The 12,734-nt window shown below is 43.2% G+C and overlaps 1 protein-coding gene across 11 annotated transcripts in view; it reads right to left on the bottom strand.

Moving 5' to 3' along the window:
* SLMAP (sarcolemma associated protein) overlaps positions 1-7,130 on the bottom strand; it is a 139,560-nt gene extending 132,430 nt beyond the window's left edge. For 4 of the 11 annotated variants that reach the window (XM_075005890.1, XM_075005889.1, XM_075005888.1 and 1 more), the window contains exons 1-2: positions 7,052-7,127; positions 5,490-6,925 (exon numbers count right to left, since the gene is read on the bottom strand). In XM_075005890.1, coding sequence (XP_074861991.1) covers positions 5,490-5,687 — 198 coding nt within the window. In that variant the 5' untranslated portion in view covers positions 5,688-6,925; positions 7,052-7,127. Of the gene's footprint in view, positions 1-5,489; positions 6,926-7,051 lie in introns of all 11 variants that reach the window. The other 7 variants (XM_075005895.1, XM_075005899.1, XM_075005896.1 and 4 more) reach the window with 3 other exon arrangements.
* Positions 7,131-12,734: the final 5,604 nt, after the last annotated feature.

Raw genomic sequence — 12,734 nt, 5'->3', positions numbered from 1 at the left:
TCAGATTGACAGCGATGTTCAGAAGGGATCTATGTTTCTCTGCAATATGTGGCTTACTTGCCAGGATTATGTAGTTCTCCCTCATGTGATCATTTTCCTGCCATTGCAGCAACAGGGGCATGTTGGTCCCGTCTGTTCTCTCCATATAGTTCATAGGAGTATAGCCTCCTGTCGACTGTAGTATTATAGAATCATAGGGCCAAAAGGGACCTTGAGAGTTCATCTAGCGCACTCCCTTGCACTCGTGGCTGGACTGAAGGTTTTCTAGACCGGGGTGGGGAACCTTTTTTTAAATCAAGGGCCAATGGCCCACTGAAAAATTAGTTGGGGGCCACAAACAAAACCACCATCACCACAATACCCTCACTACCCACCTGCTCTTAATGCTCCCCAAGTGGGAAGCAAAAAACAAGAACACCCTAAACAAAAAACAAAACGGATGACCCTAACTCTCACTGAACTTGGCCCAGACCATGCCCCCACAACAGGCTGAGCTGGCACTCATGCTCCAGCCCTGTGTGTATGTGGGGGGGGAGGAGGGAGCAAGCTGAGGCTCCAGGATTCCCCCCCCCCCCACACACACACACAGAAGGGTGAGCTGGCGCTCGTATCCAGACATGTTGACGGGATGTGCTGAGACTTGGGGTTTCCCCCTATAGTGGGTAGCCAGCAATCATACTCAAGCCTGAGGGGGGTGTTCAAGCTCAGGACTTCCAGCTGCTGGTTCACAGACTTGCAAAGGGCCAGGTCAAATTAATCCAGGAGACTGATCTGGCCCACAGGCTGTTGGTTCCCCACACCTTATCTAGACAATACCCGACAGTTGTTCTTTGTGTAACCTGCTCTTGAAATCTCTAGTGACAGAGATTCCCACAGCTTCTCTAGGCAATTTACTCCCAACGATGTTGAGTTTTCTGACAACAATGTTACATTTGGACTCACGGTCCACTAGGAGCTCCAGATCTCTTCTGGCAATATTCTTTCCTATACTGTCACTTCTCATTTTCTACGTATATCTTTTTCCTTCCTAATTGGACTACTTTTTGTCAGTCCTTATTTAAAATTCATCCTACTTACAGTAAACTCTTTCATATCCAGAATTCTACTATCTCAAACTCAAATAACCAGCATTTTAACCATAAGTAAATTTTAGTTACATTTGCTGTAAGTATACAGTTTCATGTTCCAATGTTCAAAACTATTGTTGGTAAATAAAGTATTCTGCATGCATATTTGTTTCTTAATATCTAATCTTCTTTTTCTTTAGTGTTATGCATTGCTAGGTATACCTCCCTAATATCCAGAATATTTGAATATCTGGCAACCTTCCAGTCCCAGGACTGTCAGACATGAAAGAGTTCATTGTATTTACTACCGTAATAATGGATATCCTGTTCATTCACACAATATCTAATCCCTCTTTGAATCCTTCCAAACCATTGGCTTCCACGACATCCTGTGACAATGAGTTCCATAGTCTATGTGTTGCACAAAAACTTACTTCCTATCGTCAGTTTTAGAATTTGTTGCTTTTCAATTTCATTCAGACACTTCTGAGCCTACCAAGCTCTTTAATCTGGCCCATGGGCTGCCCCTAGGGCTGCAGAGGTGGGAGAGCGCCACATACTCTCCCTGCCCTCTGCAAGATCTCTTAGCTGCTGTTGGCCAGAAACCAACCAATGGGAGCCGACAGATTTTGCTGGGGGGGAGGGGCAGTGTGCAAAACTCCCTTCCAGCACAGAGAGCCACATGGAACAGCTAGTGGCCTGGGGCTCCTGGCAGGCAGGCATAGAGTTGCTTGAGTAAGCACCTCCCAGGTAAAGACTACCTCCCAGACCTTTCACCTCCTCCTACATTCCTCCCCTTTTTCAGAATCCTGTCCTGCACCCATAACCACTCAGACTCGGTACCCCAGTCTCCTGTCCCAGATCACACCACTCACTGTCAACCAAACTCCCTCTCATACCTCAGAGCCTCTATTGCACCCCAATCCTTTATCCAACCTAGACCCTACACCTCCTCCATAGAAAAATGTTCCCCTTGACCAAAATCTTGAGTTGCCTCCCATCAAAAATTATTGCCCACCCCTGCATTAAACCAAATCCTGTGTTTTCTTGGCTTTCTATTCCGGATTTCCCTCAAAACCTGTCTGTTTCCATTTTCACACTGTATGTTTTTTTAAACTATTAGTACTGTTTTGGTCATATATATATGTAGGCTTCTCTGGGAAGGGAGCTTTTTTGCATATATGTAAAGCACGCCATATAAAGTTTGGCGCCGAAATCTTTCAACAATACTTCTGTGACTTCTCAAACTGCAACTCAGTATAGCATGTATAGCAGTCCCATTCCCAGCATGGCAGCCAATCATTCACAAATAAGCTTGGTATCCACAATGGATAAAAATAAATTCTTAAACAGAAACCTATTTATGTTAATTTGAAATTCAAGACTACAATCTAGAGAGTTTCTAGTTTCATTGTTCTATGACCCCCTTCTGATGATAAAAATTCTTAGACAACCCCAGACATAGCAACTGAAGCCGGGATCACATGAGCCGTGCCATCCCAGGTAGAAAGTCAAAAGCCAAAGCCCGTGACCCATTACCTCAGATGAGGGGTCCAAAGACCCTGTAAGTGGACTTTTAACCTTAGCTCTGCTACCCAGGATGTAAGACCTCAGCCCTAGACAATGGCATTCAGGCTTCAGCTCCAAGCCCCAGCAAATCTAATGTCAGCCTTGATAAGCTTATTAAAACAAGGTCCCGACCCACAATTTGAGGACAGCTGCAGTTCATTTAAATAAAAAAATATGCAAGTGGCATGTTTGCCACCAAGTGTCAGAAGAAAGTCAAGCATTGACTAAGCACCTGGAATGAAAGCTTGCTCAAGGGCTAAATTAGCAGTAGTCTCTTCTGCGGGTACAGGGAACACAAACCAATTAAGATTGAAAATAAGCTAGAATGTCTTATGAATAAAAATTAGGTGGAAAGATGAATATGTGGCGTAGTAAGATTTCGGAGGACACTGTGACATTAATTTACTGTCTAGAAACAATTTTTGAAAGTTAAATCAGTTTTAAATGTAAGACATGCTTGATAAACTTCATATGTCCAGTCATATTCTAATAATTAAAATGTTTTGTCCACTTTCCACTGAATTCCAATTTTGTCCAAATAGAGTTGATAAAAACCACAAGTAAAAAGTTAATCTACTTAGAAATTCATAATTTTCTAACTAAATTCATACTAAAAATTAAGAAACTGAAAATGTATATGAGGTATATAATTGCTTAAACAAATAAGTATAAATACAATTTAGACTCCTGGTTATCAAGAAAAAAATCACCAAATGTGTTTATATTTAAATCTCTAAAGATTATATTTAGATGCAAATCAATATATTTTACTTGTTACCAATCAATGAAAAAAAAAATCAACCTTTTAACAACTAAAAAGAACAATTGCAAAGACAAATTAAAACTGATTGTTGAAATTAAGGTTTCCTGTTTTAAAAAAGTCCAATTTACTTATACCCCAAATCAATTAATGGGACCTGTGGTGAACTTTTATGAAAGTTTCTCCACATTATAAAATACTTTTGTAATTGCTGCTCACTATTAACCCTGAAAGATGTCCCAAATAACTGGTTTAACAACTTGAAGACTTCTGGCCTACAGCAACTCCAGAGCTCACATCACTTCCTATTCGCCAGTCTCCAACCCTAGCTTGACCCTCACTCTTGCCTGTTCTTCCCAGCTCTAACAATCATTTCAGCCCCTGTTCACAGACAATCATCTCGTAGCTACACTTGATTTAGGAATATCAGCGCTGTCATAAAACATATTGTAAGGCATTGGGGTGTAGGCAAACATACTGGCTACATCTACACTAGCCAAAAACTTCAAAATGGCCATTCAAATGGCCATTTCGAAGTTTACTAATGAAGCGCTGAAATACATATTCACATTCCATTGCACAAATATGTCAGTCACAAAAACTAGACTAGATTGGAAGAGACATTTTAGATGACTGAGTCCTACTCAATATGTAAAACAGGAAAGACCAAGTACATACTCTCAAATTGGAAATATTAAGTTTTATAGACTAATGTTACACTCCAAAATGGCTACTTCCAATGCGATGAACAAGCATCTCATACACCACATTATGAAGGTTAAAAAAATAGTAAAATATGAATTCATATAAAGAGTAGTTCATGATAATTATGTGTAAGCAACTTCAAAGTCATGTCACAACCCAGCCTTAAGAAATTAAACTCTTCGCTTGTCCCATCATGCCAAAGTATTGTATAACCTCTGGTAATTATAAAAAGATTTCTTAAATCTTACTGCACCGTGTTGTTCCTTAGCCTGGATCACACAACTAAACAGTGACTATTCCATTCAAATTCATGGCATTATGAAGAGTTCTTCATAGAAGAACACATACTCAGAAAGGCATCAAAATACAAACTGAACAGCAAAGAAGGAAGCATTAGGCCAGGGAATTAGTGATGCATATTTTTAAAGCACATTCCTTTCAACCATGGAAGCTTGTGAATAAAGCACAGCTTTTGCTATTAGTTAATTTAAATTTAACATGACATCTTAAGCAAAATAGCTTTGGTTACCTCGTGTCAGTCCCTAGTGGACAAAATCAAGTATTACAAAGCCCCTGAACATTTTATGAAACCAACAGTCCTTATTTGATTGAAAAAGCCAGGCTCAGGTTAAGATAACATATGGCATGTTTTAACTCTCTCACTAGCACGGAGAACAGACTTTATAGGTCATTAATTATAATCCCTGAAGCTAATGTTATCCTGATAGCATGTAAATTAATACCAAAGTACTTTGTTCAGCATACAAAAATGCAAGTACACAGAATACAATATTAAATAGATTTTATCCATTTACAATGCTTTAGTTTTGGGAAAGTGCTCTTTGACAAAAGTTGTGATCCTCTTTGCTAGTGTAAAATAAATTGCACTTATTAGAAAGAGTAAATAATTCCAGGGAACTCTGCTTTAGGAAAAAACAACTCTTCTTAGAAAAATGATTCCTGTATTTAAAGTAATGATTTTCCAAAATAAATATCTCCTTAACATAAATCTTCCAAGTTTTATATTGCAGTTTTTGAATTACACAGAATATAAGACCCTTCACATCATACTTTCACAGGAATGAACACAGGAAATCTTCAGGATCCACCAATTCCCTCTACTAAGAATTTTATAATGTTTAAAAAACCCCATTCTCAAGCTTTTGCCTTAGCAGGGCATTATCAATTTAACTGAAAAAAGAAAAAAAAAAATCAAAGTCTGTGGTGTGACCAGGAATCTTATGTGCTGCAAAATGTGACCATACAGATTACAAGGAGATCTTCAAGCCAGCTGCAGTTTACAGGAACCTACAGAAACCCAATCCTTGACTAAAATAATCTCATATTTAAAGAATCAGTCTCCCTTTTACAGACAAAATTGGACTTACCTTGCCTGTCTTGTGGTCAAACCAGACAAGGGCATGATTCCTGGATAGCACTTTACAGTCAAAAGTAGCATTATTCTGAGCTGGCCGGCAGCGAGCCACTGAACGGCCAATTTTGACAGGCTCGTCCAGGTACACATGACGCTCCTGAAATGGGTGAGAGTTCGGGCGGCAAGTGAAGATGGCCAAGGCTGAAGGCATCGAGGACAAATTGAGGATGTCACACCAAACAGGGATGAAGAGAAACTCTTCCTGATCCAGACTGCTTTCCACAATTTTTAATCCAAATCTCCCCAGCAATTTTACATTAAAGCGGGACAAATGTTACCTGTACATGAAAGCGGCCTAGCAACTCACTGTTGCACTGTAGAAACTGATCCTGTCAATAATCCAGGGGAAAAGCCCCATTATGCCCTTTAACGGAATCAGCAGCACACTGGAAAAAATCTAGAAGGTGCAACTTTCAATCCATGCTCATCAGGGAGACCAGGAACAAACATCTGACTTCACAGCCAGGGAAGCAAGATTCCTTGAAGCTGGAGATGTCTTTAAATCCAAGTATATGAGTCATACACAAATACTTGTGTTCAGGATTCAGACTGCCCTTCTTTTTTCCTTCCGTAAACAAAACTTACCAAAATTACAGCCAATCAAGCATGAAAGCAAGAAAAGATTTAGGGGCCAGGGTAGGAAAAAAAGGTTTAGTGTCCAGACTCACAACCCAGATCAAGAGTTGGAGAATGAGCATAAGGACTTTGCTCCACAAAAGACAGTCAATTTAACTGATCCATATGATAGTCCACATTTCATCTTTTTCAGATATCAAGGTAACAGAGTGGGTGGCCCTTGACTGAAGGTAGCAAAACCACACTGTTCTCTTCCTTTGCACCAGATAAAATTGACCTGAGGCAAGAGTGTGAAGCTATCACTCAGATACGGAATTTGATAAAGTGTGCAAAGGAGGGTTACAAATTCTTCTCCACTGGGGAGGAAACTACAAGGAAGGGTCTTCCGGGACTAAACTGACAGGATGAGGGCCTCCTCAACTCGGAGGAGAGGCGGCAGATGGGGGCTGCAAGAGGTTGGGTGTATAGGAAGGTCGCCCCTCAGAAGACTGGGGAGTGGATGTCTCATAAGGCGGGATGCCGTTGGAGAGCCCGGGGTGTCTCTTTCAGGGGGGTGAGCTATAGGAAGTCTCAAGGAAGAATCTCCCTGTGGTCTCCGCGCGCCGGAACGAGGGGGAGGGATCTGTTCCGCTCAGGGTCTCCGCAGGTGCCTACGCATCGGCATGTCGTTTGTCGTTCTCTCCTGAGCAGCGAGGTCTCCGCTGTCCCAGCGCGACTGGCTCGGCTCCTGCAGAGGCCTGGCGGTCAGGCCCTGATACCTCCCGCTCGGAATCGTTCTCAGGCAGCCGCCGACATCGAAAACTTTCTCCTGCCCTACAGAACCAAAACAAACCCTGTCAGGTTGAGCCCCGGCCTGACGGCCCCCACCCCGGACCCAGCGCTCCCCGGCCCAGCCAACGGCAGAGGGGCACATGAGCGCGCCTCTCCCTCCCTTCTTACCTTCCCCGCAGCAGCCGCCATAGTAACTGGGAACCTACCCGGTGTAGCAGCAGCAGCAGCGCTGCCGGGGAGGGGAAGGGGGGGGGGGGTTGGCAATAGGGAGAGGGAGGAGCCGCTCTGAACTGGGCCTGACCGAAGGACACGCCAGCGACCGCCCACCCCTGGCTGCGCAAGCGTCCCAGGGACGTGCACAGAAGTGCGCAGGTATGGAGCTTGCGCGCATGCGTGTTATATAAAATGAAGCCTCACCGGAACTTTGTTCCCGAATCCTGATCTGGTGTCGCCTGTGGGCTGCGCTTCCGGGTTGGAGAGCGAGGGGAACCGGGACGGGATTCGGGGGCGGGGCGTGAGCCTTGGGGTGGGGCTGAGAGAGGCGTTTCGCAGGGGCTGGACTCTGGAATGTTGTCTAAGATGACGAGGGGCGGGAGGGATGTTTCCCCGAGAAGAGGGACAGTAGGTCCGAGGCTGATAGAGGAAGAGGGAAAAAGCCATCGCCCCAAGACTGGAGAAGGAGGTCCCACTGAGGAAGGGTTAGATGAGAGTAGAGCAGTCAGGACGCAAAGATGCTTAGGATAAAAACCCCTGAAAGTGAGTGTGGCTGAACAGGGCCCTGATGCTCTTTTGCTCCACACACAGCAGGGAAGTTACAAAAAAAAACCCTCGTTTCTTGGGGCTACATTTCATCTTAGTTGAAAAAAGCCCTAAGGCAGGACTGCACTTATAACCTAAGTGCATGTAAAAATTAGTTCTTCCCTTCGCCATCTCCTGTTGTTCCCTCTGTATCTTCTTGTCTCAACCTCAACTTTATGGCTTACCCCAGCATGTGAAACCTACAGCACTTACTTGCTAAATGTTGTGCAGTAAATCTATATTTTCTGGTGTCTCCAGGCAATCACAGCTCCTGATTGCTATGGAGTCAGATGCGGAAAAGACATTAGCAGATGCAGGACTGAATTGAAGATTGGTGAGTCATCAAATACGGCAGCAATTTTGTCCTAGATCATTGTAGTGATAGAATTTGAAATCATTAATTTAAATTGTCTGTGAAATACTGGAAATGACTGTAAAAATACATTTGATTAGGCCTTTAAACTGATTAGCAATTGAGACCTGGTACATGAGGTCACATAAGAGTTAGGTATTATTATATCAATTATTAAGGCCATGAGTTTGATATGAAATTAATTTAGTAAATTTCACAGCAGAGGTGTGGGGAAAAAATAAGTCACAGAAAAGTCACTAACTGTTGTAGGATTTGCTGCATCAGTGTACACAGGAAGATAGTATAGGTACAGAAAGGTGAGGTTGGAACGTGTGAGCTGGAGAGAGAAATTGCCTCACACCAATTCAGCAGTTGCTCCTGTCCCATGCTGCTAGTCTTGACCTTGCTCTGGAAAATATAACATGATGCATGGGGTGCATTACAGCACCATTCAGGTTTAGAGTGCCTGTCCCTATGGAAAGGTGAACAGGTATGTTGATGCAACAAACCCTAAAATGTTTAGCTACTTTTCTATGACTTCTTTTTCCCCACACCTCTGCTGTGGAATTTATTAAGAATTTTCATTCCAAACTCATAGCCTTAATCATAAATATAATATTACCTAACTCTTAGGTATTGGTCAACCAGTTCTAAAAACATTTTAGAAAGGATGCCAACATTATGTCCCGGTTTTACAGAGAGGCACAGAGCAAAAAAGATGGCAAAACCAAGCAGAGCACCCAGATGTCCTAACTCTTGGGCTAGTGGTTTATTTACATAGTTATGCAGCCTCTCTAAAGCAATCTAGCAGAAGCTGTTAAGAAACTAGAAGTTAAAGCCATGGTAACAGATAAGATCGTTCCTTGGCAGGATATACAGAAAGAAGGAAGAATTAAGAACATAGTTTTGAACAATACCATTGGAGAGAGGTAAGGAGAATAAAAAGCAAACATTGGGAGAGACAGACAATGAGGTTAGGAGGAACTGTATAAGTTAAAAGCCCAAGCGGATGAGGGAATGACTGACAGTAACAGGTCAAAAGAGAAAAATAAGTGAAGAGAAGGTCTTTGGACTTAGCAAGAAAAGTGATCTTACCTTCTACCTAGGAATGACAACAAGGACATTGTCCAGAAGAAGGGGCTGCTAGGGAGGTCCAGTATTAAAGGAGCCTAGCCTGAGGCAATGGCTACCCTTTCCCCCACTTGAAAGACAGACTAATTCTACAAGCCTGATATAGTGAGGGGCCAAGGAAGGCTGGACCTTAGTGAAGTGGAAGGTGCAGAATTAAATAAAAGAGTGAGGAGGCAGGAACGTCAAATCTAAGGTGAAAAACCAGACAGCATATTTATGGAAGGAAAAGTGTAATAGGTATGTCTTTATAAAAGCAGGATGGATCTACACAAGTGGTTCTCAAACTTCAAGACCGTGCATTCCACTTCCAAGATTCAAAACTGCTTGGCAATATCACCTTCATAATTATCATCAGTGATTTTTAGTAGATTGCTATTCCTACTCTAAATTTAAAATTTACCCATGTATTATCTGGCCAAGGCAGACATACCACAATTTGAAAATCTGCCCTCTAGGGATTTTTTCTTATCTAGGGTAAAGTATTAAGATATACTGTACGAAATTAGAAAGAAAAGAAAGCCTCAGGGAGAGGAAGGAATAGAAAGTGCAATAGAATTTTGATTCATTTAAGGAAAGAGATTTAGAGCCAAGAAATAAACATAAGGACATTGTGAAGTTAGCAAGAGCAGTAAAAAGAGAGAAAAGGAAGTGTAGCCAGCCATCTCTCCACCTGGGCTCAGCCATAATCTCTTTGAGTTTCTTGATCTTATGTCTCTTATGGGTGCCCCCATTCCCAGCTAATCTCTCTGTTCTCAGCAGGAGTTCAGTTCACTCCCAGTGTCCTTTCTGAGTCCAGTTATTTCTAATCACTGGTGGCACTCCCCAAGTCCTGGCATAGGTTATTGGCTGGCAGCAGCCCTCCTTGGTCCCTCACTTATTGGTTTGTAGCAATAGTCTGTCTTTCAGCAAACTCCCTTGTCTTCACAGGCAGTTGGTGTTTAGTTGAGGCTAGTAGAATTAAATGGTATTTGAGTCATGGCCTTACCTGCCTAACCTCAGGAATTTAGTCTAAATGTCTCAGGATATATGGGAGTTTCTCGGGTCCTAACTACTGCATCAGAATCTAAGCATCTTGTGCTGCAGTGGCTCCTATGAATTCCAAATTAACTATTACCATTCAGGGAAAATAGGTGAGTGTTATTATCAGATCAGTGGAAAGCAGATTTTTGTGCAGTAACAATAAAAAAGGAAAGCAAATTACCTGGATATATAAGGAAAAGATATTCTCTCTGGGAGTTGTAACCATTTGTCTGATGATCATGACCACCCCACCCCACCACTTCCTCAAATTGCAAAATGGTAGGGAGGCTACCTGCTGGCTACCTAGCTCAATAGACAAGGGGCTGTTGGCATGCAGGTCCTGGTACAAAAACGTGGCTTGCAGTATAGAAAAGGTTCAGAACTTCTGGTATAAGAAGGTGGTCGAAGATAATATAGTGCCATCTTATAAATCAATAGTACACACTCACCCGGAAGAATGGTCAGCCAATGTCAAGTGAGACACACAAATAAAATGGAGGAGTCCAGAAAGTTGCAGTGAAATTGAATAACATTACGGAGAGACTTATGCAAGGAAAGAGATTAATTGATTAGGATTTAAATTTAGAAAGGAGATGGATAAGGCCCCAATCTTTCAAATATTTACGTTTGTTTTACATCAGTGGAGCCTGCTCCGTAAGAGTCTGCATCTCTTCTAGTGCGTTGCTTCTGAAGCAATGGAAATCAATGAGTTCTAAATTCCATGAGAGTTACCTAGTTCTGGAACTCATTTCTCATACTGGTTTATCAGGTCCTGCATTTTTGTTTTTGTTTTAAATTTTGTTTTAATAGTTCACAAATACTGCAAAAGTTCAATCTAACATGGTGCTGTCACCTGGAGGCTTGGGTGGGGCCGGGGGGACAGCCCAGAATATAGCTGTAGCTTCCTCAAAGTTCAGCTGGCAGGGGCCAGCTAAGGCACCTGTTAACATGGTGCAGTCACCAGAAAATAGGTGCAGCCTTGCCGGGGAGCCTTCCCCGACACATGTTGGCTTACAGGAGCCAGCCAGCACCTGACAATCTCTCTCCCTGGCAGCAGCCCCCAAAAATCTTAGTTGCGGGGGGAGACTCCCCCCTGGCGACAGCCCCTGAAAATATTTCACCGAGGGCGGGGCGCCTTCACCCCGCACTGGGCAGGACATGCTGCTGTCTGGAAAGCATGGTCTGCACTGCACTGCTGGTATGTGGTGTGGGGGCGCGGAGGCTAGCCACGTGTTGTGGTTGGGCGGGTGCTGTGCTCCCGAGTGCATGGCACCTATGGGAGAATGGCAGACAAGAAGTGTCTTGGCCTCTCCTACAAGCACAACCCCCACAGTCTAGCCACCCCATGGTGTGATGAGGTGGGAGCTGGCCTGTGAGCTGCATGGCGTCTGGGGGTGGGGGACTATGTAGGGAGGTGGGGGCTAGACCCCCCCCACACTGAATGGTGCCTGTGGGGGAGGGAGGCTGCCATGTACAAATGTGAAGCACAGAAAAAAACTATCTTAGCCACTCCTGCTATATCCTGTGCAGGGAGGAAGTCCTCATGTGCCACTGTATGGTCCTCATAGCCAAACAGACATGTGGTGTGGTGGGATGGGGGCTAGCCAAAACTCAGATCCTGGATCTCCTGATGGCTCCATGCTGGGACTCCCTAAAGTGGCTAGATGTGATCCCCGCTCTGATCAGAAAGAAATTAATTCAAAATGCCAGGCTTCCTGTTTCCTACTTCTTGCACACATGGAAAGTAGTGGGGGTGGAGCAATAACCTGAAAGGACACCTGAGGGGCACTACGAGATAGTTTAAAGACTAATAAAATACATCTTTTTTTCTGTGCTTCACATTTGTACATGGCAGCCTCTCTCCCCAGTAGGCCTCAGGCTAGGCTCTCTTTAACACTTGTATACTTCGACTCTGCAAATTCGACCTCTCAAGTTACTGTGGAGGGAAGCCAGCTTCACAAAAGGCGAACTTAGAGGACCTCAAAATCAACCTGTTGAGCACTGGGGTGTAGCTGGAGAGCTTCTAAAATCGAACTTAGACCCTTAAATTCGATTTAATCTCTTAGAGTAGACCAGGCCTCAGAGTAGCTAATGTTCTCTGAATGCATGGTAATACAAGCCTTCAAAGTGTCCGTGGATGCAAATGATGGAACAGCAGTGCATATCAATTCTGAATTGTGCTAAGATCCAGTTTCAATCTCTGAAGAACTTTTCATCTGAGATCTGTGCAATACAGATGTTCTCTGCCTCTGAATATGTTCTGTGGTAGGCTGTCACTTTCTTTGCTTATGCAATAGAAATACACAATGAAAGACCATATCCCCAGAATGTTAATCTTTCTGGTACTCTGCAGTGACAGAGAAGTATTTGCTTATGGATTATTTACTTTTTTCATGGTTGGTGTTCACAGATAAAGGGTCAGGTTGTGTTGGTCTTTGTGTGGATAACTACATCAGGGAAGGCAAGGAGCCCATCACAAATGCAATATATTGAAGAACTGGCCTACCCTTAAAAGTTTAACCAGTACAATTATTGGTTAGGAGTGTTACT

This window comes from Carettochelys insculpta, chromosome 11, assembly GCF_033958435.1.
Source record: "Carettochelys insculpta isolate YL-2023 chromosome 11, ASM3395843v1, whole genome shotgun sequence".
Classification (NCBI taxonomy): Eukaryota; Metazoa; Chordata; order Testudines; family Carettochelyidae; genus Carettochelys; species Carettochelys insculpta.
Note: the sequence above shows the minus strand (reverse complement) of the source record. Positions and strands in the feature narration are given on the sequence as shown.